The sequence below is a fragment of the Strigops habroptila genome, chromosome 22 (assembly GCF_004027225.2).
Source record: "Strigops habroptila isolate Jane chromosome 22, bStrHab1.2.pri, whole genome shotgun sequence".
Classification (NCBI taxonomy): Eukaryota; Metazoa; Chordata; class Aves; order Psittaciformes; family Psittacidae; genus Strigops; species Strigops habroptila.
Window position 1 is genome coordinate 444,772 of NC_044298.2, and position 20,675 is coordinate 465,446.

The 20,675-nt window shown below is 63.3% G+C and overlaps 2 protein-coding genes across 2 annotated transcripts; both read left to right on the forward strand.

The window, feature by feature from the left end:
- Window positions 1-180: 180 nt before the first annotated feature.
- Window positions 181-10,200, forward strand: INSRR (insulin receptor related receptor). The gene is given in 21 exon segments (XM_030474199.1): window positions 181-735; window positions 1,977-2,289; window positions 2,772-2,914; window positions 3,014-3,158; window positions 3,245-3,459; window positions 3,529-3,655; window positions 3,782-4,020; window positions 4,098-4,265; window positions 4,365-4,560; window positions 4,886-4,946; window positions 5,076-5,280; window positions 5,388-5,524; window positions 5,918-6,080; window positions 7,153-7,264; window positions 7,381-7,430; window positions 8,140-8,369; window positions 8,450-8,560; window positions 8,671-8,830; window positions 9,425-9,554; window positions 9,629-9,763; window positions 9,918-10,200. Coding segments are annotated over 21 exon segments (3,834 nt in total). The 5' UTR covers window positions 181-194; the 3' UTR covers window positions 10,171-10,200.
- Window positions 10,201-11,408: 1,208 nt separating this feature from the next.
- Window positions 11,409-19,112, forward strand: NTRK1 (neurotrophic receptor tyrosine kinase 1). Its single transcript, XM_030474200.1, has 17 exons — window positions 11,409-11,596; window positions 12,982-13,056; window positions 13,216-13,287; window positions 13,642-13,710; window positions 13,987-14,141; window positions 14,235-14,383; window positions 14,622-14,748; window positions 14,838-15,167; window positions 15,378-15,395; window positions 15,588-15,646; window positions 15,835-15,937; window positions 16,512-16,658; window positions 16,752-16,882; window positions 16,956-17,128; window positions 17,761-18,001; window positions 18,318-18,476; window positions 18,556-19,112. The coding sequence occupies exons 1-17, from the start codon at window positions 11,409-11,411 to the stop codon at window positions 18,739-18,741; spliced, it is 2,382 nt and encodes a 793-aa protein (XP_030330060.1). The 3' UTR covers window positions 18,742-19,112.
- The last annotated feature ends 1,563 nt before the right edge of the window (window positions 19,113-20,675 follow it).

Consider the following 20,675-nt stretch of genomic DNA (forward strand, 5'->3'; position numbering starts at 1 on the left):
CCGCGGGGAGCCCGCCTGTCACAGCCGCTCGTGTCACCCCAGCCCATCACAGCCACGTCTGACGGGCAGCAACGGGGTGTCAAACCCCCCCCAGCACCACCGTGGTGACCTGTGGGTGGTGGCGATGGGGGGCAGCTGCCCCGTTCCTGCTGCCCACAGCGTTCCGCCCTGTCACCACCCCAGTCTGCGGCAGCATGGACATCCGCAACGACGTGTCCCAGCTCCAGAAGCTGGAGAACTGCTCCATCATCGAGGGCAACCTGCAGATCCTGCTCATGTTCACCACGGGTGCTGAGGACTTCCGGGGGCTGAGCTTCCCTCGCCTGCTCATGATCACCGAGTACCTGCTCCTCTTCCGTGTGTACGGGCTGGAAAGCCTCCGGGATCTCTTCCCCAACCTCTCCGTCATCCGCGGCACCAACCTCTTCTTCAGCTATGCCTTGGTCATCTTCGAGATGCCGCATCTGCGGGACGTGGGGCTGCACAGCCTGGGCCACATCCTGCGCGGCTCGGTGCGCATCGAGCGCAACCAGGAGCTCTGTCACCTCTCCACCATCGACTGGGGGCTGCTGCTGCCCGACGCCGTGGACAACACCTACATCGTGGGCAATAAACCGGCTGAGGAATGCGCCGACGTGTGCCCGGGCATCCTGGACGTGGAGAAGCCGTGTGCTCAGACCAGCGTCAACGGGCAGCTCGAGTACCGCTGCTGGACATCCAGCTACTGCCAGAAGGGTGGGTACCGGCGGCGGGGCCCGTCCGCCGCGATGGGGCCGCTCTGCAGTGCGGGGAGGACGGGGAGGGCACGCGGTGGGTAACCGGATCCGCGCTGTATCATCCCGCTGCTGTTGTCCCGGTGCGAGGTCACCGCGGGCCCCTCCCGGGCTCGTTTGCTGTAAACAGGAGGTTGGGCATGGAATATGTACTATAAACACTGATCCTTATCAGGGCACCGGCACCTCTGCACCGCGACCTGCAGCCACAGCCTGTCTCCTTTCCTTTCCTTTCCTTTCCTTTCCTTTCCTTTCCTTTCCTTTCCTTTCCTTTCCTTTCCTTTCCTTTCCTTTCCTTTCCTTTCCTTTCCTTTCCTTTCCTTTCCTTTCCTTTCCTTTCCTTTCCTTTCCTTTCCTTTCCTTTCCTTTCCTTTCCTTTCCTTTCCTTTCCTTTCCTTTCCTTTCCTTTCCTTTCTTTTCCTTTCTTTTCCTTTCTTTCCTTTCCTTTCCTTTCCTTTCCTTTCCTTTCCTTTCCTTTCCTTTCCTTTCCTTTCCTTTCCTTTCCTTTCCTTTCCTTTCCTTTCCTTTCCTTTTCCTTTCCTTTCCTTTCTTTTCCTTTCTTTTCCTTTCTTTTCCTTTTCCTTTCCTTTCCTTCCTTTCCTTTCCTTTCCTTCCTTTCCTTTCCTTTCCTTTCCTTTCCTTTCCTTTCCTTTCCTTTCCTTTCCTTTCCTTTCCTTTCCTTTCCTTTCCTTTCCTTTCCTTTCCTTTCCCTTTCCTTTCCTTTCCTTGATTCCTCCCTCCTTCTTTCTTTCCCTTTATCCCCTCATCCCACTATGTATCTGCCCCTCCCTCCTTCCATTCCTGCATCACTTTATGGCTCAATCGCTTCATCCCTACATCTTCTTGTGTGTGGAGACCTCAGAGCAGCTTCCAGTACAAGGATGCTGGAGGGGGACCTTCATCAGGGACTGCAGCGATAGGACAAGGGGTGATGGGTTCAAACTGAAACAGGGGAAGTTCAGGTTGGAGATAAGGCAGAAGCTCTTCCCTGTGAGGGTGCTGAGGCGCTGGCACAGGGTGCCCAGAGAAGCTGTGGCTGCCCCATCCCTGGCAGTGTTCAAGGCCAGGTTGGACACAGGGGCTTGGAGCAACCTGCTCTAGTGGAAGGTGTCCCTGCCCGGGGCAGGGGTTGGAGCTGGAGGAGCTCTAAGCTCCATCCACCCCCCCCATGCCATGTCCCCGGTGCCGTGTCTCCCCTCGCAGTGTGTCCCTGCGGCGCGGGCTCTGCCTGCACGGCCACGGGCGAGTGCTGCCACGCCGAGTGCCTGGGGGGCTGCGGGAGGCCCCGGGACGGCCGCTCCTGCGTCGCCTGCCGCCACTTCCAGTTCCAGGGCCAGTGCCTGCCCTCCTGCCCGCCCCGCACCTACGAGTACGAGGGCTGGCGCTGCGTCACCGCCGAGTACTGCGCCAGCCTGCGCAAGGTCTCCGGCAACCCCCGCGACGCCTCCAAGTTTGTCATCCACCAGCGGCAGTGCCTCTCCGAGTGCCCCGCGGGATACACCAGGAACGAGAGCAGGTCGGGATGCGCGTGGGCATGGCGGTGGTAGAGGGGCCCTGGAGCACAAGTGTGATGAGGAACGGCTGAGGGACCTGGGGGGGTTTAGTCTGGAGAAGAGAAGGCTCAGGGGGGACCTTCTCGCTCTCTGCAACTGCCTGACAGGAGGATGGAGCCAGGAGGGGGCTGGTCTCTGCTCCCAAGGGATGGGACAAGAGGAAACGGCCTCAAGCTGCACCAGGGCAGGGTTAGATGGAGCTGAGGAACAATTCCTTCCCCAGAGGGTGCTCAGGCATTGGAACAGGCTGCCCAGGGCAGGGCTGGAGTCACCGGCCCTGCAAGTGTTCACCCCCCGTGTAGCCGAGGCCTCAGTGCCATGGGTTAGTGGTGGCCTTGGCAGTGCTGGGCAGCGGTTGGACTTGATGAGCTGAAAGGTCTTTTCCACCCTCATTGATTCCATAATTCCATGATCCTCTGTCCCATCCCCTTTCTCCTGCCTGCAGCATGTTCTGCCACAAGTGCGAGGGGCTGTGCCCCAAGGAGTGCAAGGTGGGCACCAAGACCATCGACTCGACGCGGGCAGCGCAGGAGCTGGGGGGCTGCACCCTCATTGAAGGCAACCTCATCGTGAACATCCGCCGGGGCTGTGAGTGCTGGGTCCAGGCTTCTGCATCCCACCCTGCTCAGGGGGGAAGGAGAAGGGTGGATGAATGGGGGGTTCCTCACTCTAGTGGGTTGTCCCTAGATAACCTGGCCTCGGAGCTGCAGAGCAGCCTGGGGCTCATCGAGACCATCACGGGCTTCCTGAAGATCAAACACTCCTTTGCCCTCGTCTCCTTGTCCTTCTTCAAGAACCTCAAGCTGATCCGTGGTGACTCCATGGTTGATGGGTGAGGACGGGGTGTGGGTTTGGGTCTGGGGGGACACATGGCGTTGGGGTGCCCATGCCCACCTCTTCTGTCCATGTCTCCTCCAGGAATTACACCCTGTACGTGCTGGACAACCAGAACCTGCAGCAGCTCTGGGACTGGAGCCACCACGTCCTCTCCATCCCCGTGGGCAAGATGTACTTTGCCTTCAACCCCAAGCTGTGCCTGGCCGAGATCTACCGCATGGAGGAGGTGACGGGCACCAAGGGGCGGCAGAACAAGGCTGAGATCAACCCTCGCACCAACGGGGACCGCGCGTCCTGTGAGTACAGGGCCGGGGACACGCGGCAGCGCCTCGAGCCCCTGTCCCAACCCTCCCTCCTCTCCACAGGCAAGACCCAGACCCTGCGCTTCATCTCCAATGTCACCGAGTCCGACCGCATCTTCCTCAAGTGGGAGCGGTACCGGCCCCCCGAGTACCGGGATCTCCTCAGCTTCATCGTCTACTACAAGGAGTCGTAAGTGGTCCCCATCCACTGCTTGACCCCCTTGCGGAAGGTTTGGGAGCCCCATCCCATGGTGTCTTGCTGCACCCTGGAGGGTTGTGTGGCCAGGAGGGGATCCCAATGCCCGCTGTGGGGCAGACCCTTCCAGAACGTGTCAGAGTACGTGGGGCAGGACGCGTGTGGGGCGCAGAGCTGGAACGTGCTGGACGTGGAGCTGCCTCTCAGCAGCGATCAGGAGCCCGGCGTGGCCCTGCTCAACCTCCGCCCCTGGACTCAATACGCCATCTTCGTCCGTGCCATCACCCTCACCACCGCCGAGGAAGGGCGCAACTATGGGGCGCAGAGCGAGGTGGTCTACATCCGCACCATGCCGGCAGGTAAGGGGATGGGGATGGGGCTGCGGATGCCCATGGTGGACCCCCAGAGATGGACTGACATCCCCCTGTGCACCCAGCCCCGACAGTGCCCCGGGACGTCATCTCCATGTCCAACTCCTCCTCCCACATCGTGGTGCGTTGGAAGCCACCGACGCAGCGCAACGGCAACATCACCTACTACCTGGTGCTGTGGCAGCAGCTGGCTGAGGATATGGAGCTCTACGTCAACGACTACTGCCACAAAGGTGAGGGCGGGCAGGATGGGTGCAGTGGCCAAGGACAGGGATGTTTCCACCGAGCTGGGCTCCAGGAGCACCTCCAGCCCTGCCCATTTCTACCTGCAGGCCTGAAGCTGCCCACCAGCAGCGCGGACACCCGCTTCGGTGCCGGGGATGGAGACAGCCCCGAGGTGGAGCAGGATGCGGAGGAGCGGTGCTGCCCCTGCCGCCCGGCCGATGGGCAGCTCCACATGCAGGGGGAGGCCGAGTCCTTCCAGAAGAAGTTTGAGAACTTCCTGCACAACTCCATCATCATCCCCAGGTGATGTCTAAGGGGGGTCCCCCAGGCTGAGCCTGCCCTGGGTTGGGGGTCCCCGTTGGTGCGAGGGTTGATCTCAGCCTTGTTCTGCCGCCCCTTGGTGCCCATCACCTCCTCCACGCGGTAGATCTCGGCCAGGCACAGCTTGGGGTTGAAGGCAAAGTACATCTTGCCCACGGGGATGGAGAGGATGTGGTGGCTCCAGTTCCAGAGCTGCTGCAGGTTCTGGTTGTCGAGCACATACAGGGTGTAATTCCTGGAGGACACATGGATGGGGGTCTGGCAGCTGTTCCTGATGGATGCTTTAACCAATTTCTCACTATCTCAGGCCTCCCTGGAAGGTGACGTCCATCAACAAGAGCCCACAGAGGTGAGCAGGGACCACACAAGCCCTTCCCCGCTCAGTTTTGGGGAGCCACCACCCATGTGCTGTGTCCCTCCCCATGTCCCGCAGGACCCCGAAGCGCCGCAGGGACGTGGTGGCCGTCACATCCCCAACCAACGTGTCCTGGGTGGAGCCTCCGGCCCCCTCGAGCCGCGCTGGGGGGGATCCCAAACCCCACTTCCAGATCTTCGAGGACAAGGTGGTGCGTGACCGCGCGGTGCTGTCGCGGCTGCGGCACTTCACCGAGTACCGCATCGACATCCACGCCTGCAACCACGCCGCGCACACCGTGGGCTGCAGCGCCTCCACCTTCGTCTTCGCCAGGACCATGCCTGAGCGTACGTCCCAAACCTGCCCCCATGGTGCCGGAATGCTCTGGGAGCTTTCTGCATGGGCTGGCTGGGGGTGATGGTGGGAGCTGAGCCCCTCTGTGCCCCCTCTCCAGTGCAAGCTGACAACATTCCCGGCAATGTCACGTGGGAGCCGGCGGGGAAGAACAGTGTCCTGCTGCGCTGGGAGGAGCCCCGCAACCCCAATGGGCTCATCCTCAAGTATGAGATCAAGTACAGCCGCGAGAGCGAGGTGAGGACCCCCCCGCAGCACCCCCTGACACGTCTGGTTACGGGGGCACAGCACCCATCGATCCTGCCCCTTCCCATCCCATGCCCTCCCCATCCCATCCTCATCCCTTCCCCTTCCCATCCCAACCCCATCCCATTCCCTCCTCATCCCCATCCCTTCTCCTTCCCATTCCCAACCTTTCCCCTTCCCATTCCCATCCTCATCCCATCCCATCCTCATCCCCATCCCATCCAATCCCATCCCATCTGCTCCCCTCCTCATCCCCATCCTCATCTGCATCCTCATCCCTATCCCATCCCCTTCCCACCATCTCATCTCTCTCTCCTGAGGCCCGTGCACGGCTGGGGGGGAATGCAGCCCCCTTTCCCACCCCACCGTTGTCCCCCCCAGGAGGTCACCACCGTTGTCTGTGTGTCCCGCCACCGCTATTCCAAGTACGGAGGGGTCCACCTGGCTCTGCTCCAGCCAGGAAACTACTCGGCCAAGGTCCGGGCCACCTCTCTGGCTGGCAACGGCTCATGGACGGGGCTCATCAAGTTCTACATCCTGGGGCCAGGTACCCACAAGGGACAGGGGGGACACCAGCAGGGTCCCCAGCCATGGGCAGGCAGGGAGAGGGGCTGGGGGGTGGGGAGCTGGGGGTCGGGGGTGCTGCTGGATCAGGAAATGCTGGTGGGTTGGGAGCCTCCAGCCAACTGGGACCTCCCCAGTGAGCCAGGACTGCTGATAAATGATGGGAAGTGGCTTGGGGAGAGCTTCTGCCAGTTCCCTTGGTGGGTCCCATCCAGCCCTATAAACCTGTGTGTGTCTAAGTGGTGTAGAAGGTCACTGACCATTTCCCCTTGGATGATGAGGGCTTCATGGTGCTCCCTGCCCTTGTCTTCCAGCTCAGGGGGCTGGTACCCAAAGACAACTGGTCTCACTCTTACACACTGAGGCAAAGGCAGCATTAACTACCTCAACCTTCTCCTCAGCCTTCATCACTGTTTCCCTCCACATCCAATAAAGGATGGAGAATCCCCTTCACCCTCCTTTTGGTGTTAACGTATTTGTAGAGACATTTTCATTGCTCAAGGCCAGGTTGGACACAGGGACTTGGAGCAACCTGCTCTAGTGGAAGGTGTCCCTGCCCGTGGCAGGGGATTGGAGCTGGATGAGCTTTAAGGTCCCTTCAACCCAACCCATTCCATGAGTCTGCCTTTTACAGCTGTAGCCACATTAAGTTCTAGTCAGGCCTTAGCCCTTCTAATTTTCTCCCTGCATAACCTTGTGGTCCTCCTGAGCTGCCTGCTCCTTCTTTCAAAGGTCACCGACATTCCTTTTATCCCTGATTTCCAGCCAAATCTCCCATTCATCCAGGCCAGTCTTCTCCCATCCTTCCTCAGAGGATGCTGCTGGACTGGGGAGTTGGGGAATTGGGGGACACTGTTGGACTGGGACACTGGAGGATCAGGGGATGCTGCTGGATTTGGGGTCCGGGGGACGGGGGGATGCTCTGGGATGGGGACACCCATGGACCAGTGGGTGCTGCTGGGCTGGGGAGCTGGCGCAGTGGTGGTGGTGGTGGGACAAGCGTCCCTGCAATGTGTGGGGCGGGATGAGTGCCCACGGCCGCCTGCTCCCAGCAGCCGAGGAGGAGTCCAACAGCTTCCACGTCCTGCTCACTGTCACGCCCGTGGTGCTCATGGTGCTCATCTCCTGCCTCGCCATCTTCGTCTTCTTCTACAACAAGAAGAGGTAGCGACCGTCCCCGTGTCCCCAGGGCTGGGGAGGGATGTGGGGAGGTGGCACCGTGCCCTCGCCCCCATCGTCTGAGTGGTGGCCACCCCTGGCAGGAGCAATGACGGGTACCCCAGCGGGACGCTCTACGCCTCCGTCAACCCCGAGTACTTCAGCACCTCGGACAGTATGTGGGGACGGGCAGGGGCCTCCCCGCTGCCACCTTCCTATGGGACCATGCCAGGGATGGGATGGGAATGGAGATGGGATGGGATGTGGTTGTGGATGAAGATGGAGATGGGGATGGGGAAGAGGATGGGGATGGGAATGTGATGGAGATGGATGGGGATGGAGATGGAAATGGGGATGGGGAGAAAGGTGGGGATGGGAATGTACTGGAGATGGATGGGGATGAAGATGGAGATGAGGATGGGAACAAGGATGGGGATGGGGACAAAGGTGGGGATGGGAATGTGCTGGAAATGGATGGGGACGAAGATGGAGATGGGGATGGGGACAAAGGTGGGGGTGGGAATGTGCTGGGGATGGATGGGGATGAAGATGGAGATGGGGATGGGGACAAAGGTGGGGGTGGGAATGTGATGGAGATGGGGATGGGACAAGGATGGAGATGGGAAAAGGATGAGGATGAGCACAAGGATGGTGATGTGATGGAGATGGGGATGAAGACGAAGACAGATGTGGTCATGAAGATGGGGATGTGGCTTGGAATGGAGATGGGAATGGGGATGAGAATGAGAATGGGGACAAGGATGGAAATAGGGATGGAATGGGGTGAGGATGAAGATGGAGATAGCGGCAGGGATGGACGCTGACTGTGATGGGGATGGTGACAGTGATGGTGACAGTGACAGGGGGACCCCCTCACCCCACAGTGTACATACCCGACGAGTGGGAGGTGTCACGGGAGAGGATCACGGTGATCCGGGAGCTGGGGCAGGGCTCCTTCGGGATGGTGTACGAGGGGCTGCTGCTGGGGCTGGACACTGAGGGTGAGGAGACCAAGGTGGCCCTGAAGACAGTCAATGAGCTGGCCACCATGCGGGAGCGCATCGAGTTCCTCAACGAGGCCTCCGTCATGAAAGCCTTCAAGTGCCATCATGTGGTAGGTGGGGGGCCAAGGGGAACGGAGGGGACATGGAGGGGCCTGGCCACAAACATGCCACCCCTCTTCGTCCCCCCCAGGTCCGTCTGCTCGGTGTCGTGTCCCAGGGCCAGCCAGCTCTGGTCATCATGGAGCTGATGACACGTGGGGACCTGAAGAGCTACCTGCGCTCGCTCAGGCCTGATGCTGAGGTGAGGGGCTGGCCAGGTCCCACAGTGCCCATGGGCACAGGGACGCCCACCCTATCCCTGGGGGGAGACCTGGTGTGTCCCCCAGCCCTGGATCTCTGTGCATGGTGCAGAACAACCCTGGGCTGCCACGGCCATCACTCAAGGACATGATCCAGATGGCCGGGGAGATTGCCGATGGCATGGCCTACCTCAACGCCAACAAGTTCGTGCACCGAGACCTGGCTGCCCGCAACTGCATGGTGTCCGAGGACTTCACTGTCAAGATTGGAGGTGCCAGCCCCACACAGAACCACAGACTGGTTTGGGTTGAAGGGACCTTAAAGCTCATCCAGCTCCAAGCCCCTGCCACGGGCAGGGGCACCTTCCACTAGAGCAGGTTGCTCCAAGCCCCTGTGTCCAACCTGGCCTTGAACACTGCCAGGGATGGGGCAGCCACAGCTTCTCTGGGCACCCTGTGCCAGCGCCTCAGCACCCTCACAGGGAAGAGCTTCTGCCTCAGAGCTCATCTCAATCTCCCCTCTGGCAGGTTAAAGCCATTCCCCTTGCCCTGTCTCCTTGTCCAAAGCCCCTCTCCAGGTTTCCTGGAGCCCCTTTAGGCACTGGAGCTGCTCTAAGGTCTCCCCTTCAGGAGCCTTCTCTTCTCCAGGCTGCCCCAGCCCAGCTCTCTCAGCCTGTCTTCACACAGGAGCTGCTCCAGCCCCTGCTCGTCCTTGTGGCCTCCTCTGGACCTGCTCCAGCAGCTCCATGTCCTTCTGATGTTGAGGACACTGGGACTGCACACAGTGCTGCAGGGGGGTCTCGCCAGAGCATCCTGGTGCTCACATCTCCTTCCTCCCTCCTCTTCCTCCTCTTCCTCCTCACCAGATTTCGGCATGACCCGGGATATCTACGAGACAGATTATTACCGGAAGGGGGGCAAGGGGCTGCTCCCCGTGCGCTGGATGTCCCCAGAGGCCCTCAAGGATGGCATCTTCAACACGCAGTCCGATGTGTGGTAGGTGCTGGGGCGCGGGGAGCCCTGTGGGGCCGGGGGGGACGTGTCCAAGTTGAGTGCCGTGGTGCTGGCAGGTCCTTCGGGGTGGTGCTGTGGGAGATCACCACGCTGGCCGAGCAGCCCTACCAGGGCATGTCCAACGAGCAGGTCCTGCGCTTCGTCATGGACAACGGGGTCCTGGAGCGCCCCGAGAACTGCCCTGACAAACTGTGAGTGTCGGGATGGTGGAGACCCCCCCCCAACCCCGCTGTGCTGGGGAAAGCTGCTTAGAGAAACCAGCACCGAGCCCATCACCCCGGTGCCTGGTCCCTGGGGTGGCTTTGGGGTGAGCCCCGACCCCAGCGGGTGCCTCTTCTCCCGCAGGCACGAGCTGATGTGCCTGTGCTGGCAACAGAACCCGCGGCAGCGCCCTTCCTTCATCCAGCTCCTGGAGAGCATCAAGGACCACATGGCGCCCGCTTTCCGCACCCTCTCCTTCTTCTACAGCCGCGGTGGCTCGGGAGAACCCTCCGACACCGACATGGATCAATCCCATGGGAAGGAGGAGCCCCCCGAGTCCCCTCCGCCTTCCCATAAGGACCACAGCTCCGGCGGGCTTCCCAATGGCACAGCCTGATCCCATCCCGGCGTGTCCTTGGACTCTGCATCCCCCGGCCACCCCCCCACTGCCGGGACCCCCCCCCCGTGTTATTTATTGCTTCCAAGGAGCGGGTGCCTTGGGAAAGGGGTGGCAGGAAAAACCAGGATGCTCCATGGGGCGCATTTCCCCTGGGAATATATTGGGGTGCCCCAAGTCAAGGGAAGGGAGCGGGAAGGTGCCAGATGAACAGAGGTCACCCTGGTCTGTCCTTATCGTTTAGGGAGGGGAAGGAAATGGGGGTCTGGGGGTGAGGTGCGAGGTTTGGGGTTTGGGGTCCCCCCATCAACCAGCAAACAGGTCAGTCGTGCGACCCCCCCTCTTTTACAGGTGGGGAAACTGAGGCACGGGGCTGTCCTCTGCCTCCCCCCCGTCCCCAGCACTGGGACCAGTCTCAGGGCTCTGCTGGTCTGTGTAAGGGGCTCCACTGTCTGATCTGTGCCCATGGGATGAGGGCGAATAAAGGGGGGGATGAAGCTTGGACGTGGCGGTGCCTGGTTTGGGGGGGTCACGGCGAAGGGGGAGGTGCAGCTCGTGGGGGTTTCCACTCCCCCCCCCCGCCCCATCTGCTTCCTGCGGCGCCCGCACCGGGGCAAAAACAAGGAAGTGGGGAGGTTGCGGTGGGCGGCAGCTCCGCTGGGGGGGGGGGGAATGTTGGTGCCACCAAATGTCCCCCCCGTCTCCAGCCCCTCTGCACCCCAACAGAACAGGGCGCTGGGGCAAGAGCCAGAGCCAGGGCAGCTCTGTCCTGCCTTGAGTTTCTGGGGGCACAGCCCGGGGGGTGCGTGACAGATTGAGGGGCTCTGAGTTTCCCCATGAGCCCGGGTGTGCTGGTGTGATGTCCCCTGTCCTGGGCTGGAGCCGGGTCCTGGAGTGTGCCCCAATGTGTTTGGGGGTGCTGGGGAGCTGCTTTGTGGGGCGGGGGGTGCGGTTTGGGGCTGTAGGGCGCAGGGCACGGGCAGGCGCCCCGTTCGGTGCCCGTTGCGGCGGGACCCCGTGTCCGTGAGGCTCCGGGCAGGGCTGTGGCCGGTCCGGGGGGCTCCTGCCCCGCTTCATCCCGGCCGGGGGGCGCCGGGGGCGGTGCCGGGGCGGGGGGAGCCGCCGGCCCCTCCCGGGAGGCCGGTCTCTGCGTGGCTCTTAAGCCCCGCACGGCCCCGTGCTTGGGCTGCCGGGCAAGTGCGAGGGACGGCGGCCCCGGCCCCGGTCCCGGCGCCGCGATGCCGCCGCTGCCCGCCTGGCTCTGCCTGGCCGCGCTGCTGCTGCCGCTGCCGCTGCCCGCCCCGGGCGCTGCCGGTCCCTGCCCCCGGGGCTGCCGCTGCCCCCGAGCCGGTTCCGTGCTCTGCCGGGAGCCCGGCACCGTGAGCAGCCTGGCGCGGCTGCTGGGGACCGGCGGCTTCACCGACGTGTGAGTGGGGCTGGGGAGGCAGTGGTGGGGCTGGGGGTGAAGTGATGGGGCTGGGGAGGCAGTGGTGGGGCTGGGGGTGAAGTGATGGGGCTGGGGAGGCAGTGATGGGGCTGGGGAGGCAGTGATGGGGCTGGGGAGGCAGTGGTGGGGCTGGGGATGCAGTGATGGGGCTGGGGGTGAAATGATGGGGCTGGGGAGGCAGTGATGGGGCTGGGGAGGCAGCGATGGGGCTGGGGAGGCGGTGGGGCTCGGGGTGAAGTGGTGGGGCTGGGGAGGCAGTGGTGGGGCTGGGGAGGCAGTGATGGGGCTGGGGAGGCAGTGATGGGGCTCGGGGTGAAGTGGTGGGGCTGGGGAGGCAGTGGTGGGGCTGGGGAGGCAGTGGTGGGGCTGGGAGACAGGGCAACAGAGCTGAGGGTGACAGAGCTTAGGCTGGGGGTGATGGAGATGGTGATGATGGGTCTGAGGAACGGGGTGATGGAACGATGGAGCTGGGGGTGATGGAGCTCTGGGAGGGGGTTGGTAGATTTGGGGCAGAGCAAGGGGCCTGGGGCTGCTGCTGATGGGGTGATGGGGCTGGGGATGAAGGAGCCCGGGATGGGGCGATGGGACTGGGGATCTTCTATGGGGCTGTGGGAAATGAGGCTGTGGGAAATGGGGAGAGGCACTGGGGGCTGCACAGATGGGGGGGCCCTCTGCATCCCCCCCAAGGAACCAGTGAAGGGCTGGGGGCAGCTCTTCGCTCCCTCCCACAGTGATGCCAGTGGGAGCGATGGGCTGAGGGTGCAGTGGGGTCCCTGGGCAGGGAGGAACCGATCTCGTTGTCCCCACCCTGGTGGGGTGTCACCCTGCTCGGGATGCTAAGGGGAGGGGGCACCCCGAATTTGCTGGTTTGGAAGACCTTTGCTCTTGCTCATCCTCCTGCGTGGTGGGGAGAGGAGGGTGCTGGGGTGGCAGGGGGTGCAGGGACACCCCCCCCCCCCCCGCAGTCCTGGCTGTGCCGCATTGCCGGGGCTGGCTGCAGCGTGTCTCCGTGCCTCAGTTTCCCCATGTGCCTGGGATGCTGCGTCAGCTCTTTGTTCACCGGGTGGGGACGGGGGTCCCCCAAGAGACCCCTCAGCCTCCACCTCAGCCCCGTCCCTCCCATCCCCACAGCCTCATCCATGGGGAACCCCCCACGGGGGTCGCAGTGGAACCAAAACCCTCTCGGTGTGGGTCTGAATCCCCACTTAACGCCCGACAATTCGGGGTTGCAGGAGCAGCGCCCACTTCTAAAGGGGTTTTCCTTCCCCCCCTGCCTTGGGAACACAGGAAGGGGGGGGAAGGCAGCCGATGCCTCCCTCCCCCTGTGCTTTGCTGCCCCCCCAAACCCTTCCTCTGCCCCCCAGCGTCATCGAGAACCAGCAGACGCTGACGGCCCTGACCCGGGCTGACACCAGGATGCTGCGGGACCTCCGGAGCCTGTGAGCACCCCGGGGGCGGGGGGGGGGGTCCCTGTCCGGCGCCATGGGGGGAGGCTGGTGCATGGAGCTTGATCCCGCTGCTGGGAGACAAAGGGGGGATGCTCCCAGGATGGGTATTGGGGGTTCCCATTGCGGGGGCTCAGCCCTTTCCTCCCGCAGCACCATCTCCAGGTCGGGGCTGCAGCACATTTCTGACGATGCCTTCCTGGACACCCCCAGGCTGAGCCATGTGTGAGTGTCCCCCCCCCAGTTCCCTTCCCCATCCCCGCGGGCGCTCAGCCTCGGTGCAGGGTGGCCGGATCGATGGTGTCACCGGGCCGGGGGGGTACACGTGGGGCTCTGCTATTGAGTAGGAAACCATCGACCTGGGGGGCTTCCGGCCCCCCCTCCGGGAGCTCTGTGGTGCAGGGGGGGACCCTGTCCTGCGGTGCGTGGGGGTCCCTTCTCACCTGGAAGCTGGTGGCACTGTGGCAGAGGTGGTTTTGCTTGGTCACGGTGTGACAGTGTGGCCCCGGTGCCAGGGTGGGGTGATGCAGGAAGGGGTCTATGGTGGGAAGGGGCGGCTGATGGGGTCCATCCCGGCAGGAATCTTTCCTTCAACGTGCTGCAAAGCCTCTCCTGGAAGAGCTTCCAGCATCTGCCCCTGCAAGAGCTGTGAGTGATGGGGAAGGGGAAGGTGGGTGCGGAGCATCCCTGGCCAGGGATGCACCCTGCGGTGACAAAGAGGCAGGAACAGGGCTGGGGATGCAGAAAGACGGTGGCTCTGACCACCACGGTGTGGGGATGGGGACAGGGGTGGCACATGTGGCATCCGGCTCGGGGCAGCATCAGCGGGATTGGGATTGGGAATGCAGCATCCTGCCTCCGCTCACCCAGTCGGGGACCCGGAGCCCGTGTCGAGTCCTTGTCCTCTTCCCTGCCCCATCTCAGCATCCTGGTGGGGAACCCCTTCAACTGCTCCTGCGGCCTCCGCTGGCTGCAGCTCTGGCAGATCGGGAGCCGGGCCGAGCTGGGCAACCAGTCGCTGGGCTGCTGGGAGGGCTCTGAACTGGTGCCACTGGGCAGCCGGCCCCTGCGCGCCTGCGGTACGTGCCAGGCTTGGGTGCTGGGGCTGGTCCCCCCCTTCCTGAGCCCTTTGCGGGGACACACGGCCCCGCTCACCCCCTTGTCCTGGGCAGAGCCCCCGACCGTCCGCATCGAGCCCCCCGGAGCCGCGCTGCGCCAAGGGGACAGCGTCAACCTCACGTGCCACATCGCGGCCGAGCCGCCGGCCACCGCGGAATGGGTGCTCCCCGAGGTGGGACCCGAGCTGCCCGTGGTCACCAAGGCAAGTTAGAGTCATGGAGCGGTTTGGCTTGGAAAGGACCTTCAGGTCATTCAGTTCCATGGGTAGGCACAGATGTCACTAAACCATGTAACCCAAGGCTCAACCTGGCTTTGAAGTTCAACGTCACCGGGGCAGGGGCAGGGACATCACTGTCCCTACCATGGTGGGGTGGCCATGGGGGGCTGCAGGAGCTGGCACAGCTCGGGGGGGATGTTTGCTCATCCCGGTGCTCCCGCAGCTCTCGGACCGGGAGCTCATCCTGGAGATCAGCAACGCCTCCTCCAGCCTCAACCACAAGGACCTGACGTGCCGGGCAGAGAACGTGGCGGGGCCGGCGGAGGACAGCGTGGTGCTGAACGTCACTTGTGAGCAGCCTGAGGGGGCCGGAGCAGGGTCGGGGTGTGGGGTCTGGCTCCGGCCCCCACCCGGCTCTATGCGTGTGCCCCCTCTTTAGTCCCCCCCGTGATCCTGCTGCTGCACGAAGCCATCCCGCAGCACTTCTGGTGCATCCCGTTCTCGGTGGACGGCAACCCGGCGCCCAGCATCCGCTGGCTCTTCAACGGCTCAGCCCTGGCCGAGGGGCCCTACATCCACACGCGCATCGTGGAGTACGAGCACAACTCCACCGTGCTGCACGGCTGCCTCCAGCTCAACCGCCCCACGCACGTCAACAACGGCAACTACACCCTCGTGCTCCGCAATCCGCTGGGAAGCGCATCCCGCAGCGTCCAGGGCCGCTTCATGGAAAACCCCTTCAGCTTCAGCCCCGAGGAGCCCATTCCCGGTGGGTGCTGCCTGGGGGCTCCATCTCCTTGGTTCTATGTGGCTCTGTGTGTGGCTCCGGTGTGCCTCAGTCTCCCCAGGGGTGGGAGAAGGGAAGGGCAGGGAATAATGAGGTTTTTCCTCCTTTGCCTTGGGAATAACAAGGTTTTTCCTCCTTTGCCTCGGGAATAACGAGGTTTTCTCCTTTCTCTCTCCCGTTGGGCTGCACCAGTGTCTCTGTCTCCACTGGGTGAGTGACCAGGCGCCGCAGTGGGTACAAACCCTGCCCCAACACCCCCCCAACAGGGCTGATCCTGGGATACCCCCAACCCTGCGCTGCAGGAGTGTTGCCATCCCGGCTCCCGTCCCCCCTCCCTGGGGCCACCCCATAGGACGGGGACCCCCTGCCCCACACTCACCCCACACCTTTCTCCCCCCGCAGGGACCAGGAATAGCTCATTGGATGGGCCCGTGGAGACGGCGGATGAGCACGCGTTTGGGGTGAGGGGGTGCTCCATGGCTGGGGGGACCAGGACACCCCAAAAAGGGGGGGACAAAGCCTTAAGGGACAGCACAAAGCAAAGCCGAGCGGGATGCGATGGGGCTGAAGGACAGCGCTCCCGTGCCTCAGTTTCCCCCGGGATCTGGGGCCATTCACAAGGGCCCCAGCCTGTCCCCGCTGTCCCCAGGTCTCGGTGGCCGTGGCACTGGCTGTGTTCGCCTCCCTCTTCCTCTCCGTCATGCTCATCGCGCTCAACAAGTGCGGGCGCCGCTCCAAGTTCGGCATCAACCGTGAGTCCCCCCCGGGGCCACGCTCCGGGCACCGGGACACCCGGTGATGGGGACACTGATGGGGACCATGGACGGAGATGCTGATGGGGATGTTGATGGGGACCATTGGGGGGGACATTGATGGGGACCACAGGCATGGACATTGATGCAGACATTGATGGGGATCACTGGGGGGATGTTTATGGGGACCAGGGGTGAGCACGTTGATGTGGACCAGGTCTGGGGACATTAATGGGGACGCTGGGTGGGGATGTTGATGGGGACCATTGGGGGGGACATTGATGTAGACATTTTGGGGGACCAGGGGTGGGGATGCTGATGGGGACCACGGATGGGGGTACTGATGGGGATGCTGACGGGGACTGGGGTGGGTGCTGGCCCCCCCCCGGCAGCACAGGCAGCAGCTGCTAATCCACTCCTGGAATAGATTCAGCCTCTAAATGGATTTGATGGGGCTGCCTGGCCCCCAGGGGCCGGCCGGGCCGAGGGGATGCTCGGCAGAGCCTGGCACTGGCTGCGCTGGCTGGGGGGGACTGTGGGACCCCCCCGATGGCCTTGTCCTTGTCCCTGCAAGGCTCGGCTGTGCTGGCCCAAGAGGACGACCTGGCCATGTCATTGCACTTCATGAACCTGGGCAGCAGCCCCCTGTCCTCGGCCGAGAGCAAGCTGGAGGGGCTGAAGAGCAACTTCATCGAGAACCCCCAGTACTTCTGCGACGCTTGTAAGGGCTGAAGGGAGGGGGGGGACCAAGAGCATCCTCCCAGTGCCTCATCCCTGGTCTGGGGGGGCACTGATGGGTTGCGGTCCCCTCCAGGCGTGCACCACGTACAGCGTCGGGACATTGTGCTCAAGTGGGAGCTGGGTGAAGGCGCCTTCGGGAAGGTTTTCTTGGCCGAGTGCTACAACCTCCTCCCAGAGCAGGAGAAGATGCTGGTGGCTGTGAAGGTGAGGAGGGGGGATGACCATGATGCTGATGGGGGTGTCTATGGGGGGGGTGTTTGACGCTGTGTCCCCACAGGCGCTGAAGGAGGTGACGGAAAGCGCCCGCTTGGACTTCCAGCGCGAGGCCGAGCTGCTGACGGTGCTGCAGCACGAGCACATCGTCAAGTTCTACGGCGTCTGCACTGAGGGCGAGCCCCTCATCATGGTCTTCGAGTACATGAAGCACGGGGACCTCAACCGCTTCCTCAGGTGGGCCTGGGGGGGGGGTCCCAGGCCCCCCCCTTTCCTTGGCCGCTCCATCAGCGCTGCCAGCCTGCTCCCTGCTAATGCAGCCCTCCTTGCAATATTGATTAGATTAGCTGTCTGAGAGGCTCAAATAGAGAGAGATTGGCCATCAGCTGGAATGAGCAGAGACTTTTCGATTGCCCCCCCAGGTATTGCTGCTAGACGGGGGGGGGGGGGGCGGAGCTGCCAGAGGCATCGCTTTAGTGGCCGCGCTGAGCTCTGAGACGTGGCTGCTGTGATTATCGTTATGGGAGTTGGCATTAATGGTTGTGCCGAGCAGAACCCCCCCAGCTCCCGCTGTCAGCAGCGCTCGGCATCAAAGGCAGAGCGGCTGGATGCGGCCCCCACGCTCCCCGTTCACACCCCGGCAGCCTGTGTCCGTGCCATGTAGTCATGGAATGCTTTGGGATGAAGGGAGCTTAAAGCTCCTGACGCTCCAATCCGCTGCCACAGGCAGGGACACCTTCCCCTGGCCCAGCTTGCTCCAAGCCCCGTGTCGCATCCTTCCTGGCACAGCTCTTCCCTGCCTTTACCCACCCGTTCCCACTGTGCCCCCTGGCTCGTTCCCGGCTCCGAGCAGCCCCTGTGCCCGGCAGGTCCCACGGCCCCGATGCCAAGATGCTGGAGCAGGGGCAGGGGCAGCCCTGCGGGCCGCTGACGCTGAGCCACATGCTGCAGATCGCCACGCAGATCGCCTCGGGCATGGTCTATCTCGCCTCCCTCCACTTCGTCCACCGGGACCTGGCCACCCGCAACTGCCTGGTGGGCCACGACCTGGTGGTGAAGATCGGGGACTTCGGCATGTCCCGGGATATCTACAGCACCGACTATTACCGGGTGAGCCGCGAGCAGCGGTGCTCCACGTCCTTCTCCCAGCCCGTGTCCATCAGTGTTCAATCACAGCATCCAAGCCTGGTTTGGGTTGGAGGGACCTTAAAGCTCATCCAGCTCCACGGGCAGGGACACCTTCCACTAGAGCAGGTTGCTCCAAGCCCCTGTGTCCAACCTGGCCTTGAACACTGCCAGGGATGGGGCAGCCACAGCTTCTCTGGGCACCCTCAGTGTTAAAACCTTTCTAGTCTGAGGCATGGTTGGGGGCTTGAGGGGGGCAAAGGGGGGATCCCTGCCCCACTGATGGCCCTGCTGCGGGTAGGTGGGGGCAGGACCATGCTGCCCCATCCGCTGGATGCCCCCCGAGAGCATCCTCTACCGTAAGTTCACCACCGAGAGCGATATCTGGAGCTTCGGCGTGGTGCTCTGGGAGATCTTCACCTATGGGAAGCAGCCCTGGTACCAGCTCTCCAACACCGAGGTGCGTGATGGGGGGGGGAGAGGATGGTGTCAGGGCCCCGGGGGGGGGGTTATTCCATCTCCATCCCATATTCCCACAGGCCATCGAGTGCATCACGCAGGGCCGGGAGCTGGAGCGGCCCCGCACGTGCCCCTCCGAGGTGTACTCCATCATGCAGAGCTGCTGGCAACGGGAGCCCCAGCAGCGCCGGCCCATCAAGGACATCCACAGCCACCTCCAAGCCCTTGTCAAGACCCCCCCCATCTACCTGGACATCCTGGGCTGAGTGGGGACCCCCCCAACCTCCCTCTGCTCCCTGCTGTCCCCTTTCCCGCTGCCTCCCACCCAATGAATCCCCCCGGACTGATGCTCTAAGAGAGGGGGGAGAGGAATGAAACCTTATTTATAGTGGAAAATGGCCTTCCCACTGCCCTGGGGGGCTGCAGGCCTGGGCTGGGGGCCCCCCAAGGCTGACGGGGCAGAGCTGAGAGCCCCCAGCACAGGGTTGGGGCCACCGTTGGTGTTGAGGGCTCAGCTCTATGGGGAGGGGAGTTGGGGCACCCAAGGCTCGGCTGCTCCTTCATCCCGGTCCCTGGCTGGTGGGGTGCTCTGCTCTGCAGCACAACCAGTCCGTAATAAAGCTGTCCGGCTCCCCCCGCACTGGGACCCACTGGCTCCGGGTGGGATTGGAGGAAGTTTGGGGGAAAAAGAGGGGTTTTTGGAGCAGGGGGGCTGTGGTGCAGGAAGAGGAGCTGGAGGGGATGTGCCAGGGTCTGAGGATGGTGTGTGCCTGGGATGCAGGGACAGTGTGTGCCCGGGATTGCAGGGATGATGTCCCTGTCCACCGATCCAGAGAGGGAGCCATGGGGCTCAGCATCCCTCCAGGATGCTCTTGCCGTACCTCAGCCGGCCTGGGTCCCTTTGCCGAGGGGTCCGGGGGGGCGGATAGGACTCCACGGCACAAAGCCAAAGGATGAAGCCCCCTCCCTTCCCCACAGCCCTCATCGGAGCCAGGGGGTTATCACATGCCCTGTAGCATCCACTCCATCATCCCTCCCCGGGCTCTCCGGCCGCCTTGGTAATGGTCGAGACCTGGATCTGACCGTAATGGAGCTGAATTGATTCCATCTGGCTCATTAGGCCGGGCCTGGCAGCTCTTTTGTTACCCACCACGACCCGAGATAAGCAGGAGGGAAGGGGGGTGCAGAGGGGAAACTGAGGCAGGGGCGACCGGGGGCTCACAGCGGGTGCCAAGGGGCTCAGGACCCCGGTATGGGCTGTATGGAGGAGCCCCGGCACCCTGTGCTCCATCCCTAGCCCCTGCAGTGGGGCTGGATCCAGCTCCAACCCCTCACCCTGGGCTGTGGGGAGTTGCTGCGGGCAGGATGTGACCCCTCTGGAGCACAGCGCGGCCGCCCGAGCCCCCCACCCGCCTCCTTGGGGTCTCTCCTATCCTGTTCCTCGGCTGATTTATGGCCTTTTTTCCCTCTTATCTCATTTGAGGAAGGAACAAGATTAAACCTTTGAGCTTTTCCAGCCCTCGCCGCAGCTTTGCCGCAGAGCAACGCCCCAGAACGGCCCCTGTGCAAGCGATGCCCCCCCCCCAAAGCGGGGCGGGCTCCCTGCGCCCCTGCCTCAGTTTCCCCTTTGGGGGGTCAGGGAAGGGTTAAGCTCCCTCCAGCCCCGCTCCCTGAAGGCTCCAGCGCTGATTGATCCCCCCCCGGCTCCTCCCGCCGCAGTTTCTCGGTGTCGGGCTCCGGGGGGAGCTGTAATGGACTCGCAATGAGGTAATTAACGGCTCCGCTCCCGCCCGCCCCAGCGGCCCCGCGGCCCCGCTGACGGCGGCTAAAAGGGGGGGGGCCCGGCCCCGTTCTGCTCCTTTGGGGTGTGGGGAGGTCCATGGCCGCATCCTGCACAAGGGGCTCCCAACCCACCCCGGTGCTGCCAGCGCGGACCCCGCTGAGGCTGGGTCTGCTCCGAGCATCCCTAAGAGCACACCCAGGTCCCCCCCTTGTGTTTTGGGGGGTCCCCCCCCAAGGATGGGGTGGACGGTTTGGGGGCTTTGGGGATGCAGCACGAGTGCTGCCTGGCCCCACACAGCCCCTGCTTGCCCCCTAAGTGCACTTGGGGGTCCTGATCCAGCACCGGGGGTCTCGGGGGGGCTGTGGAGGCATCTCGGCGCTGGGACGCAGCTGCAGTGTCCCCAAGCACCATTTCCCC

Coding starts and splice junctions, on each gene's coding strand:
- NTRK1 (XM_030474200.1), top strand. CDS start 11,409: ATGCCGCCGCTGCCCGCCTGGCTCTGCCTGGCCGCGCTGCTGCTGCCG. Junction 13,057..13,215: donor CTGCGGGACCTCCGGAGCCT/GTGAGCACCCCG, acceptor TTCCTCCCGCAG/CACCATCTCCAGGTCGGGGC. Junction 16,659..16,751: donor CCAGTACTTCTGCGACGCTT/GTAAGGGCTGAA, acceptor GGTCCCCTCCAG/GCGTGCACCACGTACAGCGT.